General features: G+C 47.0%; 2 protein-coding genes across 2 annotated transcripts; both read right to left on the reverse strand.

Annotated features, from left to right (window-relative positions):
• Positions 1 to 558: 558 nt before the first annotated feature.
• Positions 559 to 4,212, reverse strand: LOC139829724 (uncharacterized). Its single transcript, XM_051371367.2, has 6 exons — positions 3,911 to 4,212; positions 2,597 to 2,717; positions 2,132 to 2,375; positions 1,906 to 2,052; positions 1,422 to 1,553; positions 559 to 986 (listed from the first exon to the last, which is right to left on the reverse strand). The coding sequence occupies exons 2-6, from the start codon at positions 2,710 to 2,712 to the stop codon at positions 816 to 818; spliced, it is 810 nt and encodes a 269-aa protein (XP_051227327.1). The 5' UTR covers positions 2,713 to 2,717; positions 3,911 to 4,212; the 3' UTR covers positions 559 to 815.
• Positions 4,213 to 14,519: 10,307 nt separating this feature from the next.
• LOC139829954 (uncharacterized) lies at positions 14,520 to 15,632 on the reverse strand. The gene is made up of 3 exons (XM_071827003.1): positions 15,490 to 15,632; positions 15,025 to 15,268; positions 14,520 to 14,945 (listed from the first exon to the last, which is right to left on the reverse strand). Exons 1-3 carry the CDS (start codon positions 15,603 to 15,605, stop codon positions 14,760 to 14,762), a joined length of 546 nt encoding a protein of 181 aa, XP_071683104.1. The 5' UTR covers positions 15,606 to 15,632; the 3' UTR covers positions 14,520 to 14,759.
• Between the last annotated feature and the right edge of the window lie 947 nt (positions 15,633 to 16,579).

The following is a 16,579-nucleotide window of genomic DNA, read 5'->3' on the forward strand; positions in this document are numbered from 1 at the left end:
AGGTAAAAAAATACAAACCTGAGTCAGTACCCAGAGTGTTATGGTGCCAGCAAAGACATTCAGCCTTTATATATGCAAATACATGTTCAAGTGCGGAGGAAGGTGAAAGATAAAAAAAATATTTGTTTGAGGTATGACTATTTCAACATTTTAAATTTATATGTTCTATAGTTGAAGATCAAAGGTATTGAGCCGTGTTCTTTTGCTCGATTTAAGTCGATGAGACTAAAATGTTGTATTTGGTGTGGCCTTCAGTGCACTAGAAGGAATAGCACATTTCCTATTTGCCTTCATTTCGACTTGCCCATTCTAGCAATGCAACAAAATCCCCTCGAACTCGAAGCGGAGCCAAGACATGATGCTTGCATGACCGTGTCATTTCCGGTAAATCCTCCAAATTTTATCGCCGAGCTGGAGTACTTTCATCTACGACTAGTATCTAAATTTCAACAAAAGTAGACAAATGACAGGCAATTGCAGAAGGATTGCACCCCAAAACAGGAATTCTAAGCAGCTATGTTACGAAGATTCAGCATATATAATTAACAGAAGACCCATATGATTTTGGTGCAGTGCTGTCAGCCCGTATCCAACAGAGCGAGAAAGAGCAGTATGAGCGAAATGGATTGGAAATAAAGGGAAAATCATCCGTCAAAGGATCTTGCAGCTAAGTCTACCAAAAGATCTCATGGTCTTCAGCTGGCTGTATCGACACATAGTATCATTACAGAATACAGAGTAGCAGCGTTTCCATATGAAAAATCCATGCATATTCGCTTCCAACAGCATAACTCAAACGCTTCCTTCATCCCTGTTCACTCGCCATGCAGATCGAGGAATGTGGCGATGAGGCGAAAGCATCCGCAGCAGCTTTCGCCGCAGCTCCGCAAGTAAGCACCCACTTTACGTAACCACCTCATCAGCATAGGGATGGCCAACGCAATGAGCTGAACTACACCGCAAGCAGTATTGAACATGCTCACAAGCTGAGAAAAAATGAGGAAGACATCGGGAGTTAATATGAACCAGAGCATAGGTGATACGACATTTAATCAACCGCAACGTCAAAAATAAATTTGAATGTATCAGAAATCATTGAAGCTTTAGGGGAATTTGTTAGTGGCCGGTCATTGGGGCAAGTGCTTGGGGAAAAGACAATGGCACATCTTCTCAAACTAGTTTATATGATTCTTGTTATCTATATACATTGTGCTTACCTTTTTTTCGAGGCATTACATTGTTCTTACTTATGTGTGTTAACTATGGTACCCCAGTCTTGTAAGAGATACACCACTTTGTATGCTCCCTAGCTACACTAGTGATTCAGATCACATTTCTTTTTGTGTTTACATTCAAATCACATTCATGCATCAATTGATACGCTATCTTTTGCAAATCCAAGCTGGGGCAATTGGACTTACCGACAGAACTCCATCAGCGGACTGAAGGGCCATGGCGTAAAACACGAAGAACGCTGAATCAGTTAAGTTCAGAACGCACATGCACGAGGTGTAAAACTTGGACTTCTGGTCTGGGAATGGCTTGCAAGTTATCTGCAAAAGACCAGATGTTTTGAACCTGTAAGGCTTGGCTGAAGCTGGGCTATAAATTTCGCTACAAATATTAGATTAGATACTTTATTTTTTTCATAATATGATCCACAGTAATACATTTTTGGAATATAATAATTATATTGCAGCAGAACTGCAGAAATTGCTGATAGGACAAAGACAGGCTATACAGATAATTAGAGGCTCAGGATCATAATGCCCTTATGATAAATGAAAAAATAACAGCTCAATGCAATTTTTCCATGGAAAGTAACAACGACATGGCGAACTTAAGAATATACATCCAGCTATTTTTGGTAGCAGAAATATACTGATCGTCTACATCGAAACTTACTATTGGGAATAGTGTAAGTCCATTGAGTGCGACTAAAGCCACAAAGAGCATCCAGAAAATGATATAGCCGTCGCCCCTGTACTGCATAAGAATGCCACTGAGCAGACCGGAGCAAGCACCGAGAAAGGTTAGGAGCACAACGAACATCTGCAAATTGACAGATACAAGCAATTAAACATCGTCTGTTTCATGAATTCCTTCCATTTTAACCATATCTATATCTTACCCAAAATCGTGGCATGCATGCTCTATCTGCTGTAACCACACGGTGAGCCAACAGAAAGAAAGTATATGCAGTTCCCAGGATGAAACCCACTGCACTGACAAAGAGAACGTCGGGGTGCTGGTCATCAGCCACAAAGTACACATAGACCATGAGCATCAAGTTCATCACTGCTCCAGTTGCGAACCCTTGCTCAGTGAAATACTTCTTTGCCTCCTTCAAATCTGGATAGAACAGCAGAACACATCTGCGACAAGCAATTCAAAAGCTTAAATTCTTGAAGGCTCTGTGAAGTTTCCAGAAACTTAATGTGTTATAACTTATGACATGTAAAGATGTAGAAAAATGCTCAACAAAGTAAGAAGTTGTGCCAAACAAAAGAACTGGAAGACTTACGATAGGACAAGATCAAATTAAAGTTGTCGAGTAGCATAAACTGGCCAAATAAATTAAGACAAATAAACTTACAGAGGAGCAGTGTCGATCATGACAGACACCACGTTGAACACGATTGCAAATGTTCCTAACCCTGTGATATCTGCAACCATGGTGGGCGCAAGCTTAACTCCAAGGCTCCGAGCCATCCGGTCTGAATAACAAGGAAATTCACAGGTTACAAATCTAGTGGAAAGAAAGAAAGAACATCCCCTCCAACCCACCCCAGCAAGGCAGCAAGCCTTACACCCCAGCGTGTCCTGTGCTCTCTGAAGATAGCAAGATAGAAACTACGACAGCGGTGAGTCGTGCGTCACCGATACAACGGCCGCGCTTTCATCGCCGAGGGAACCCAGACACAGATCACGGTGTTTGTTCTCGTCCGCGTGATGCTCGCCACGGGATCTTCGTCCAGCTAGCCCGGGAAGGGCTGCCTCGGCGTCAGAACCGTGGACCGTGGCGAGCACCCCACCCACCAGGACGCCGCGAACCGCGGCCCGTGGCGAGCACTCCGCCCACCAGGACGCCGCGAACCGGCAACGGGATGCTCACAACGGTACACGGCTGAGTGCACTCTGATTGCCACACTGCGCGCTAACTCATGGTCCGGGGTTGGCGACGAGGCGGAGCGGGGAAGCGCCCGTGGCTGCGCCACGCCAGGCGACGAGCGCCGGGTGCGAGTGCGACAAGCCTCACGGCGACCGAAACAGAGCACGCGCGACGAGCGCGCGGTAGCGTAGTGTGCCAGTACCGCGTGGGTGTCAGTGTCACCAGCGTCGCTTGCGTGCACGGTTGCCATGGCGTGGGCCGCCCTAGGAAAAACATCACGCGGCCTTAAATCGGCGACCTAGCTGGCTTCCTCATCGAGTTCGCCGGGACAGCGCTCGTCGCCGGACGTGGCGCAGCCACGCGCGTTTCCCCGCTCTGCCTCGTCGCCAGCCGGACCATGCGCCGAGCCAACCGCGCGCTCTATCGAGATGCGCTCGTCTCGCCGGGGATGCGTTGCCTAGGCACAGCGTGGCCCGTGGCGAGCACCCGGACCACGATTCGTGGGCGGCGTGCTCGCCACAGGCCACGGCAGTGCCGAGGCAAGGCATCCCGGCGAGCTCGAGCCTCGAGGGCATCTCGGCAGAGCGCGCGCGCGGTTGGCTCGGCGCATGGTCCAGTTGGCGCCGGGGAAGAACGGGGAAGCGCCCGTGGCTGTACGTACCACGCCCGGTGACGAGTTCCCGGCCCCCTCCGCACGAAACCTCGGCTGCGAGCGCGCCGGTGTGCCCTACGGCGCGGGTGTGCCTACGTGGTCGTTGCCGCCCGCCGGGATATGGCCAAGCGGACCAGAGTTCATACCTGCGGGTAGGTTTCCGCCTCGCCGCCTCGCCGGGGAGAGGGAGAGAGAGAGGCAAGGGTTTGGGGAGGAAGAGACCGGCTGGCTCACCGGAGAGAGTGGGGTTTTTGGTGAGGAAGACGGGAGCGGGGGTGAGATGCCTTTACTTTTCTAGACTTTTACTTCTAACCGCCGTGTCAGGCTTTGCAACTTTTCTACAGACGGGAGAAATTCATACTAATCCTAATTTTTGTCTGCAAAATTTTGAAGTACGCATAGAACTTTGTGTATCTATTTATTATTATTATTTAATGTAATGGGTGCTTCAGATTTGGTCTGGCAATTTATAATACTCTAGCAAATATTTCTAATCCGTGTGGTTATAGGGCATCTCCACCCTTTTTTTTAACATTTTACAAAAATAATTGTAACATTTTTTTGAAGTTAAACTCATTCATGCTCACGAAAATCACTATGGCGTGCTTGGAATGGGCACCTTATATAATCTCAAAACATATTGTTAAAGAATCTCAAAACATATATATCATGCTCTTTCGTTTCGTCTAGACAAATTTATACTATTAGACTAGCAGCCACACTTTATTAGACACGTTACACATTATATCCCCACCCACCACCACCACCGGACTGCCGGAGAGTTGCCGACGGGGAGCCCCTATGTTTGCGGTGGCGGATGCAGGAAGGGTGACGAGCGAGCCTGGAAGGGGAATACCAGATCGAGGCACTAATGGGAGAGCTCTAATTGAGAGAATCTCGAGCGCTGAGCCTGGTAAATTTGGCGCGGATTGAGCAGAAGTTGAGAATACTCAGGCAACAATGGCCACAAAGTAGGAGAGGGAGAAGATATGCGAGTAGTAGAGGAAAGGAGTTCATTCTCACGGCATAGCACAAGGTCCTTCCATGGCATGATCCCCTCGATCCTCCATAGGTAGATCGCTACTATTCTTCTGAACGAAGCATCTTGTGCGGGTGCGTCGTTCCTTCTTTATAAGGTTCGTGTGCCACTACGATTTAGAGGGTGGACAGTAGATGGCGGAATCCGGGATATATCTCTCGAATGGTGAAAAGTTGACAATAGGTAAAGGGCCCTTATCTTTTTGAGGGGGCTCGGAGAAGAAGGTGAGTTTTCATACATTTGGGGGTCCTTGGTGGTAACCCACACCTCTACAGCGGTGACTAGCTTGCTTCGTGTAAGTGAACATCGAGAAACATTTTAGTCTATGGGTGTCCGGTTATCTCTGTAACCGAGTTAAGTATTTACATTTTGTTTATCACTTGTGATATATCCTTATTAGTCTAGTTGTTGGGGCAGCTGGTTGAACCTAGCTTACTTAGGGTTTATGCTTAAAAATTAAACATTAATTTTATTCCGCGTTCTTTCAAGTCAAGTATGAAATTGTTTTAAAACCCATACTCACCCCCTCTAGGCAACATCTCGAGCTTTCACTAAGCAATGGCATGCGTGGTCGACATGCCCCGCCGAGGCGCAAGCTTCGTCAGAGCATCTCACATCGCAAGTGGCGGAGGAGGCGAATCATCCATCACCTTGGTCGGTTGATGGGACATTAAGAGAGTAGAGAGTGAACGAGGGGATCTCTCATCGGATATGGTGGACGAGGCGAATCATCCATCCGTGGAAATTGGGCATTTTTTCTGGGCCCATAATACAATTTATATCGTATTGAAATTTTGCACCCTAATAGATTACAACATTTGAAATTTAAAACTTTGAAATTAAAATATCAAAATTGCAGAAAATAAAACTGTGCAGCAAAGGGCACCAAGCGGCAGTTTTTTTAAATAAAAAAAAACTCCACCACTCTGCACATGGTGGAAGAAGCCGCTCTATGCCAAAAATAGCATCGGGAGAGTATCTTCCCTTCTTTTTTGCCAAAAGGGTGATCTCTTTTGCATTTGGACTGCCATGGCGGACCTTTTTTCTTTGGAAATGAGTCAATGACATGGTCATGGTGGTCAAATCCGAACTGCTTGGCTTCCCTTTTTTGCATTGTGCACGTTATTGAGCGACTCGATTCGTTCCATTTCCTTCCACTTCTCTGATTGACGTGTCTCTTTTACTATCCTCAAATAACCGGGATCGATCGCCGTTTCATCTATACCCCAGTACTAATCATGCTCTGGGGATTGGACAATTCTGTGGGGCCGGTATAGGATTTGGTCCTTATAGTTTGTTACAATTTCTACTGTAGCAGGCATTAAGTGCATTTTTTTCTTTTATACTGTATTATTCTGCAGCTGATATAATTTGGAGTTGGTGCTCTCTCTCAGCGTTGGTTGATGAACCGGCCTGATCCTAGACTGCATGGGGGCCATCAGCTTGCCCTGCCTTACGTTACAAGAAAGTAACAGAAAAGGCGAACAACAGGCTACAGCTGGGCCCACCTGCACCTGCTCACCGTAGATGCGATTTCTTATGCTTCTCTTGGCGCAGCGCGTTGTATGTGATATCTTTCGTTTTGTGCAAATTTAATGGGAGGCCCGTGTTAATTCTAATTTCTAACAGATGTTTTATATATTTCATGCCATCTCGCTAACGGTGGACTTGTTTAGAACAGTCAAATAGTCTGTCTCCGTTTGCGGTGGTCTGAGGATAGAGAAGAAGCCTAGCTCTGTATGCAGTTGCAGGCGATCCTAATGGCACACCACATATGGCCTCGCAATTTTAGGCAATTTTATGTCCATAGTTTAGACGTTAAATAATTCTAGTTAAAAGGTTAAAATAATAAATAATCCAAATTAGTACATCAAGATAGTTCAAAACCGTCATTGCCGCCATACCTAAAGTACAGAAGAATCTAGATACAAATTAATGTGCGATTGAATCACACATCTCCATCAAGGATCATCACCATCTTCCTATCTAACCATGCCTACTAAGGAGGATCCATGTCGTCGGTCGAGCGGGTTGCTAGGCGTCCTTGGTCAGTAGGGCGCGTGTTGTGGGCGTTGATCTCTTCAACGACGAGCTTCTAGTGTTGTATGTAGACGTGGTTCATCACGGCCTCCTCTTTTTCCCGACGCTTCTGACCCCTATGGCTTGGGGAGCGAGCAATGGCTCGTCCTCGACGTGGATCAGGGTTGTTTGGGTGTCGGCTTGGGTGGTACGCTGGGTCTCGATGGCACCTCCTTCGTTGATCATGGCCTCCATGGCCTCGTCCCCCTCAAAGAATGCTTGGGTACACATACCATTTGGTTGGACGCAGTGATGGTTCTGGAAGAGAAGAACATACCGGGTTAGACGGCAAAACAGGCGGCGCTGACATTTCATCGTTTCACCGGCTTCCTTTCCACGCTCCCTAACAACTCGCTTGTTGCTTGGATTGGCCGGCACAAGCGGGAAAGACTTGCCAATCTCCGGCGACTTGTCCCTAGACAACTGGGAAGCGACCGGTGCGTGGCCTGGCGAGCGCGGGGGCTTGTACGCTCGTAGTGAGGTCGGTGGCCAGCACCTGACCGTTGGCAAGAAGCGTCGCTTGGGCGGCCATGGCCATAGCTTTAGCACGGGCCTGAACTTGGGCTGTATGTGTGAATGTTTCGGCCCTTTCTTGGGTGGCCGCAGGCCATATCACTTCCTAGACTCTGATGCCCTCTCCTCCGGCGTGAGCTCCTTCTTTGGCTTAACCAAAGAGGGGACGGCGTCCTTTTTTGGCTGACTGTGGCCACGACTGGCGGTGGCGACGCGAGCAACTGTGACGAGCATGGTAGGATATGTGGCCTCGGCGACGGGTGTGGTGTCCAATACGGTCTCGGGCAAGGCGTGTGACACTGTGGTCTTCATGGATGCAGCTAGGTCACACGCCCGAGTGGCGGCTGGAAGAGAGTGGGAAGGGAGAAGTGTTGCTGGCTAGGTCATGGGCACGGATCCCTGCGGACATCGACAGTGGCGGACGCAGGATAGAATTGGAGGGGGGGGGCACACCTCCAAAAAAAATTTTGCGCCACCCAAATTGTGAAGAACGTTTGCCAAATGAACGATATATAAGACAAACTAGAGTATAAAGGCGCACGGTTGCGGCACCCATTCATTTTAAGTACAAGCAAATGATATAGTTGGAAGAATTTGAACAGTAAAAAATATTTCATGAAATTTGAACAACTTAAGTTACAAGTCATATAATTAATTGATCATCTACCCAGAGTTCATTGTACATTGGTAAAATACTCACTAAGGACTTGAAACAAAAGATCATTTACATCAGGACCCTAATTCTCAACTCAACCTATAATATTATGTATGCCTGTGAAATTTAACAAAATCACACAGCCAACTTTTGATTTTTTTTTAAATTTCATTGACATACATAATATAGATACTTTAGATTCATAAATTGTGATGCCTAAATTTATCCAATTTATTCTTCAAGTCAACCTCACTGAGGTCTGCCCACCTTTGGAGCGGAGCAGCACAAGATCATCTCCCGTTGCATCACTCCACTGCTAGTTATTCAGTCGTGATATAGCTTTATGGGAACGATCTAATGCTGAACATCAAACAATACCCCAAAGTGACAATACATACCTCAATATTAGCATAGAGAATAGCTGAATAGGGGAAATTTTAAGTAATGAACACTTAACAGTAGCTCATGGTAATAGAAACAGAGAGTAGGGGAGGCGGGAGCGGACGCAGACTTACTAGACGCCTGGACTGCTGGCTGGCGGGAAGAGCTAGGGAAGGACGGAAGGTGGACACTTGCGGCCAGTGCCGCGGCGGCCGAGCCCAAGCCGGCAAGGCCGCTTCTTCTTGACCGGCGAGCGGCGGCCACCCCCAAGCGGCCAAGCTCGCATACCGCAGGAGTCCGGGAAAGGGGGGCAGGGCGCGCAGCGACGGGTGGCCAACGTCCGCCGGACAGGCGGACCAGAGCAGAGAGCATCGAGGGCCGAGCCTGAGCGAGGAGCGGCGACGGTCCCGATACGGCAGGGTCGGGGAATCGCGTCGTGACTCGCGAGGGTCGCGTGAGTCGTGACCTGGTGGCCGTGCGGGCTCGCTCCGTGGCTAGATGCTCTGTCTGGATGCTTGGATGTTGGACCGAGTCAGGCTTATTAGGCTTTTTCAGAAATTCTGGGTGGGCCACGGCCCCCTCGGCCCCCCCGCTGCGTCCGCCCATGGTTAGAGACTTCAATGTTCATATCTAAGAACTCCTCCCAGGTACCTGCCCAGGGTTTAACTCAACCAACTCACCCCGAAAGTCTCATACGTGTTCATTGCGGCCATCAAGACGCACTGTCTCGACGATCATGTTGTGCAGGATCACACAACATGCCATCACCTCATGCATGGTCTTAAGAGACCATGTTCTAGCTAGGTGACGAATAATAGCCCACCACACCAAATGCAGGCTCCATATCTTTCCTGCAAGGCTCTTGCATCTTGGCAAATCTCTTATCTTTTTTTGTTTGTGGATTATGGATTGGTCGATAACGGCGGTGTGACGCGAAAGCGGTGGGGTGGCGGCATCATCCTAGGGATGCATAGAAGGGAGGAGGGAGGCGAGCGAACTTTCTTCGATTTCGTTGTCCCTGGCGTGCCGGGCTGGCTAGAATACAAGGTCATGAAACGCGTACACACAGACTAATTCGTGACGCAAATTTGGACCGCGTTTGCGTCTCCACGGACAGGCCAATCATTTTGCGTCGGGTTGTTGGGCTAGGTTGGCAGACCTATTTTACGACCACGCAGACGCAGTTTGCGTCAAGCCGCTGGAGATGCCCTTAGCTGATACTCCACCGACGCTCTCCTGCCATGGATCCCCCCACAACGTCTAGAGGAGGTAATTTTGAAAGGGGGTAATGTAAAAGCTTCCACAATTTCGATGTCTGTTGCCCCATATGTAATCTTTTAATTGACTAATTTACATAAACCACATTAGCACTTTCAGTTAAATAGTACAAAAAATTATCACCACACATGAGAATATGGAAGAGGCAGGACTACAGTCGTCGGCGAGATAGTGCAAAATTTTCAATGAAATGTGCGGTACAAAATTTAGGAATGAAGCAATCAATCAACCTAAGAAGGATTCCATTCCTCGAAAGCTTCCCATGGATTAAGTCGGCACCACAAAGTGCTAAACAAAACATTGTCATTATTGTTATTGTTATACTATTATATCATAGAAACTATTAAGTAGCTATATAAAGCCTTTATTCGTTTGCAGGAGTAAGTCGGTATCACAAACCTTATATCACACATTGGAGCAAACGAAAATGATCGAAAATTGCAAGTTTAGCTATATCGTAGTCTCTCTGATGGAAGCTCCCATAGTTGTAGTGAAAGTTATTGTAACTAATTTTTCATTTTCAATATTATGCATATTTACTTATAAAATTGACATGAAATTAAGTTTTGTGTACCAAAGGCATCTAGATGAGTCTAGCAAGTCTTGTGTAACAGAAATTTGGACAATAAATAATATTGTGATGATAGTTAGTGATTAGTAATTTTCAATATCTAGTGCATGCATTCTCAGATTATTATTGAACACATACTCTAACTTGGAAGAAAAATCCGACCACAAAATAACTGGTAGACAGTCAGACAAATGGTTCAATTTATAATCCAGAAATGTCTATAAATTATCTTACATAGCGGTACAGTAGAAATCTCCCTATTGAGATATTTGTTAGGACATATCCAATATATATCTAAGAAACCACTAAAGATGTTTAAACATTACTTTAGATGCAAAAATAAGGTGCATACAATTTTGTCAATGTACAGTAGAAATAACATTCTTTTTTGTAAAATACATTTGTTGAACACAAGTAACTGTAATAATTTAAAAATGATAAATTAATATTAATAATATTTCATATTTGATAACTATTCTAAGTGTGTAATGAGGAAGCTATTAACATTGTAGTATAATAAAATAAGGTACACATGCGTATAGAAGTTTAGGGTAAATTGTTTTATTGAACTTGTCCCGGGTGTAATATTTATTTGGACCAGCCCCGCTCGGATGCGAGCGTGACGGTGTGCCCTACTACGCAGGTGTTCCTACGTGGTCGTACAAGCCTAAGAGAGAACGAACACCCCACCAAACAACTCGACCCAAAGAAGCTAGCCTAGGGGAGCACTTGGCAAACACCCAACCACTCAAGATGAGAACACGAACGACAACCACCAAACAATGCATGTTAACCACAAGCGTTGCAAAGCGGACCAAATATTTACAACAAACCGTCGAGCTGACATTGATGATGCAACTGCTCACAAATAAGAAGATGAAATTTGGAAACACAACTCACAAGGGGATCACACTGAGCATAATGGCAATAGATTGAAGAGGTAGGGAAGCCGCAAGAGCTCTTTCAGGATACTTGGGCTTGGCGCTTCAACCATAGCTAAACAAGATAAAGGGGGTAAATAAATAAACAATCATTGTAAGAAGGGAAGTAATGCATTGTAAAATAGGTTTATGTTAAGATCAATGATTCACGGCATTCTCAACCTTCCTTAAGTTTCTAAACCGTAATTGTGAGCTCTGATATCAACCACAATCAACCAAATAAATACAGCCTATAATATGATCTTCCTTCGTATGGAAACTAAAATGAGCAGAAGTGATGAACTAATTGATTGAATGATATCTTTTGTGCTATCTTAAGCTTAAGGATGTTTTTCATTTCAATACTCTTTTCGTCTTAAAATGTAAGGCTTCTAAGGATTGGTCAAAAGTCAAACTTTACTAATTTTGATCAAATATTTAGAAAAATATATTTACATCTACAATATCGAATGAACATATTAAGAAAATATATTTTATGGTGAATCTTTTCATGTTGATTCAGTACTGTAAATATTTATATTTTTATGTATAAACTTGGTCAAACTTAAAAAACATTGACTTTTAACTAATCCTTAGACGCCTTACATTTTGGGATGGAGGGAGTATTATGCAGTGCAACAAATGTTCTTCTTTTTAACTGGAACACGCGGAAATTTCAAAAAGAACTCCTAATACATGCCTTAAATAAACACAGTGAGAAGAAAAATCATGGCAAGGAACAAAATAAAACATGACAAATGCGAGAGTCGTGGCGATTATCGCCCGGGCGTGGAGCCCATGGGGCTCTGCCTCGTCAATGCAGCACGCCGGCCACACTAGCGTCTATGCTCCGACTCTTAGAGCATCTCCACTCGTGCCCCCGTCGAGGCCCCCGGCGAGCGTTTTTTCCATCCGGACGGCGTAATTCGGCCCAGTCGCGCCCCCGGTTCCTCGTTTTCGTCCGGATTTGGCCCTTAATCCATCCGGCGAGCCCACGCCACCCCCAGCCCCCCGGGGAGCGCTCGGGGACTCCGGACGAGTGAAAAGCGGGGAAGGGCCCGATCTGTCGGTGACTAGACGCACGAACCCCACCGCCACGTCGCTCAAAATCTCCCCCACCCCTCGTATCTCTCTCGCCGCCGGCACCACCCCGCCGGCTTGTTGCCTAGATTCCGCCGCCCCTCCTTCCCCACCTGCCTATATTCCGCCGTCTTTGGACGACGGCCTATCTGGCTGCTCTTCCGCCGGCTTTTTTTCCGGCCTGCTTGCTCCTCGTCGCTCGCGGCTCGGGTCGCCTCGACCACGCCCGTCAGGTGTTCGTCCATTTGCCTCGCTGATGGCGTGTACCTCACACGTTCGTTGGGAACCCCAAGAGGAAGGTATGATGCGCACAGCAGCAAGTTTTCCCTCAGAAAGAAACCAAGGTTTATCGAACCAGGAGGAGCCAAGAAGCACGTTGAAGGTTGATGGCGGCGGGATGTAGTGCGGCGCAACACCAGGGATTCCGGCGCCAACGTGGAACCTGCACAACACAACCAAAGTACTTTGCCCCAACGAAACAGTGAGGTTGTCAATCTCACTGGCTTGCTGTAACAAAGGATTAACCGTATTGTGTGGAAGATGATTGTTTGCAGAAAACAGTAAAACAGTATTGCAGTAGATTGTATTTCAGTATAGAGAATTGGACCGGGGTCCACAGTTCACTAGAGGTGTCTCTCCCATAAGACAAACAGCATGTTGGGTGAACAAATTACAGTTGGGCAATTGACAAATAAAGAGAGCATGACCATGCACATACATATCATGATGAGTATAGTGAGATTTAATTGGGTATTACGACAAAGTACATAGACCGCCATCCAACTGCATCTATGCCTAAAAAGTCCACCTTCAGGTTATCATCCGAACCCCCTCCAGTATTAAGTTGCAAAGCAACAGACAATTGCATTAAGTATGGTGCGTAATGTAATCAACAACTACATCCTTAGACATAGCATCAATGTTTTATCCCTAGTGGCAACAGCACAACACAACCTTAGAACTTTCTGTCACTGTCCCAGGTGTCAATGCAGGCATGAACCCACTATCGAGCATAAATACTCCCTCTTGGAGTTACAAGCATCTACTTGGCCAGAGCATCTACTAGTAACGGAGAGCATGCAAGATCATAAACAACACATAGATATAACTTTGATAATCAACATAACAAGTATTCTCTATTCATCGGATCCCAACAAACGCAACATATAGAATTACAGATAGATGATCTTGATCATGTTAGGCAGCTCACAAGATCCGACAATGATAGCACAATGGGGAGAAGACAACCATCTAGCTACTGCTATGGACCCATAGTCCAGGGGTAGACTACTCACACATCACTCCGGAGGCGACCATGGCGGTGTAGAGTCCTCCGGGAGATGAATCCCCTCTCCGGCAGGGTGCCGGAGGCGATCTCCTGGATCCCCCGAGATGGGATCGGCGGTGGCGGCGTCTCAGTAAGGTTTTCCGTATCGTGGCTCTCGGTACTGGGGGTTTCGTCACGGAGGCTTTAAGTAGGCGGAAGGGTAGGTCAAGAGGCGGCGCGAGGGGCCCACACTACAGGCCGGCGCGGCCAGGGCTTGGGCCGCGCCGCCCTGTAGTTTGGCCACCTCGTGGCCCCACTTCGTCTCCTCTTCGGTCTTCTGGAAGCTTCGTGACAAAATAGGACCCTGGGCGTTGATTTCGTCCAATTCCGAGAATATTTCGTTACTAGGATTTCTGAAACCAAAAACAGCAGAAAACAGCAACTGGCACTTCGGCATCTTGTTAATAGGTTAGTTCCAGAAAATGCACGAATATGACATAAAGTGTGCATAAAACATGTAGATAACATCAATAATGTGGCATGGAACATAAGAAATTATCGATACGTCGGAGACGTATCAGCATCCCCAAGCTTAGTTCTGCTCGTCCCGAGCAGGTAAAACGATAACACAGATAATTTCTGGAGTGACATGCCATCATAATCTTGATCATACTATTTGTAAAGCATATGTAGTGAATGCAGCGATCAAAACAATGTATATGACATGAGTAAACAAGTGAATCATATAGCAAAGACTTTTCATGAATAGCACTTCAAGACAAGCATCAATAAGTCTTGCATAAGAGTTAACTCATAAAGCAATAATTCAAAGTAAAGGTATTGAAGCAACACAAAGGAAGATTAAGTTTCAGCAGTTGCTTTCAACTTGTAACATGTATATCTCATGGATATTGTCAACATAGAGTAATATAATAAGTGCAATAAGCAAGTATGTAGGAATCAATGCACAGTTCACACAAGTGTTTGCTTCTTGAGGTGGAGAGAAATAGGTGAACTGACTCAACATTGAAAGTAAAAGAATGGTCCTCCATAGAGGAAAAGCATCAATTGCTATATTTGTGCTAGAGCTTTGATTTTGAAAACATGAAACAATTTTGTCAACGGTACTAATAAAGCATATGTATCATGTAAATTATATCTTACAAGTTGCAAGCCTCATGCATAGTGTACTAATAGTGCCCGCACCTTGTCCTAATTAGCTTGGACTACATCGTCTACATCGAAACTTACTATTGGGAATAGTGTAAGTCCATTGAGTGCGACTAAAGCCACAAAGAGCATCCAGAAAATGATATAGCCGTCGCCCCTGTACTGCATAAGAATGCCACTGAGCAGACCGGAGCAAGCACCGAGAAAGGTTAGGAGCACAACGAACATCTGCAAATTGACAGATACAAGCAATTAAACATCGTCTGTTTCATGAATTCCTTCCATTTTAACCATATCTATATCTTACCCAAAATCGTGGCATGCATGCTCTATCTGCTGTAACCACACGGTGAGCCAACAGAAAGAAAGTATATGCAGTTCCCAGGATGAAACCCACTGCACTGACAAAGAGAACGTCGGGGTGCTGGTCATCAGCCACAAAGTACACATAGACCATGAGCATCAAGTTCATCACTGCTCCAGTTGCGAACCCTTGCTCAGTGAAATACTTCTTTGCCTCCTTCAAATCTGGATAGAACAGCAGAACACATCTGCGACAAGCAATTCAAAAGCTTAAATTCTTGAAGGCTCTGTGAAGTTTCCAGAAACTTAATGTGTTATAACTTATGACATGTAAAGATGTAGAAAAATGCTCAACAAAGTAAGAAGTTGTGCCAAACAAAAGAACTGGAAGACTTACGATAGGACAAGATCAAATTAAAGTTGTCGAGTAGCATAAACTGGCCAAATAAATTAAGACAAATAAACTTACAGAGGAGCAGTGTCGATCATGACAGACACCACGTTGAACACGATTGCAAATGTTCCTAACCCTGTGATATCTGCAACCATGGTGGGCGCAAGCTTAACTCCAAGGCTCCGAGCCATCCGGTCTGAATAACAAGGAAATTCACAGGTTACAAATCTAGTGGAAAGAAAGAAAGAACATCCCCTCCAACCCACCCCAGCAAGGCAGCAAGCCTTACACCCCAGCGTGTCCTGTGCTCTCTGAAGATAGCAAGATAGAAACTACGACAGCGGTGAGTCGTGCGTCACCGATACAACGGCCGCGCTTTCATCGCCGAGGGAACCCAGACACAGATCACGGTGTTTGTTCTCGTCCGCGTGATGCTCGCCACGGGATCTTCGTCCAGCTAGCCCGGGAAGGGCTGCCTCGGCGTCAGAACCGTGGACCGTGGCGAGCACCCCACCCACCAGGACGCCGCGAACCGCGGCCCGTGGCGAGCACTCCGCCCACCAGGACGCCGCGAACCGGCAACGGGATGCTCACAACGGTACACGGCTGAGTGCACTCTGATTGCCACACTGCGCGCTAACTCATGGTCCGGGGTTGGCGACGAGGCGGAGCGGGGAAGCGCCCGTGGCTGCGCCACGCCAGGCGACGAGCGCCGGGTGCGAGTGCGACAAGCCTCACGGCGACCGAAACAGAGCACGCGCGACGAGCGCGCGGTAGCGTAGTGTGCCAGTACCGCGTGGGTGTCAGTGTCACCAGCGTCGCTTGCGTGCACGGTTGCCATGGCGTGGGCCGCCCTAGGAAAAACATCACGCGGCCTTAAATCGGCGACCTAGCTGGCTTCCTCATCGAGTTCGCCGGGACAGCGCTCGTCGCCGGACGTGGCGCAGCCACGCGCGTTTCCCCGCTCTGCCTCGTCGCCAGCCGGACCATGCGCCGAGCCAACCGCGCGCTCTATCGAGATGCGCTCGTCTCGCCGGGGATGCGTTGCCTAGGCACAGCGTGGCCCGTGGCGAGCACCCGGACCACGATTCGTGGGCGGCGTGCTCGCCACAGGCCACGGCAGTGCCGAGGCAAGGCATCCCGGCGAGCTCGAGCCTCGAGGGCA

This window comes from Lolium perenne, chromosome 3 (genome assembly GCF_019359855.2).
Source record: "Lolium perenne isolate Kyuss_39 chromosome 3, Kyuss_2.0, whole genome shotgun sequence".
NCBI classification, from domain to species: domain Eukaryota; kingdom Viridiplantae; phylum Streptophyta; class Magnoliopsida; order Poales; family Poaceae; genus Lolium; species Lolium perenne.

Bases quoted from the DNA above. Each gene is read 5' to 3' on its own strand.
- LOC139829724 (XM_051371367.2), bottom strand. From the start codon at position 2,712: ATGGCTCGGAGCCTTGGAGTTAAGCTTGCGCCCACCATGGTTGCAGAT. The intron at 2,376-2,596 runs GTAAGTTTATTT...TGCTTGTCGCAG, and splicing joins ATGATCGACACTGCTCCTCT to ATGTGTTCTGCTGTTCTATC. The intron at 987-1,421 runs GTAAGTCCAATT...ATTTTTTCTCAG, and splicing joins CCGCTGATGGAGTTCTGTCG to CTTGTGAGCATGTTCAATAC.
- LOC139829954 (XM_071827003.1), bottom strand. From the start codon at position 15,605: ATGGCTCGGAGCCTTGGAGTTAAGCTTGCGCCCACCATGGTTGCAGAT. The intron at 15,269-15,489 runs GTAAGTTTATTT...TGCTTGTCGCAG, and splicing joins ATGATCGACACTGCTCCTCT to ATGTGTTCTGCTGTTCTATC. The intron at 14,946-15,024 runs GTAAGATATAGA...GTCAATTTGCAG, and splicing joins CATGCATGCCACGATTTTGG to ATGTTCGTTGTGCTCCTAAC.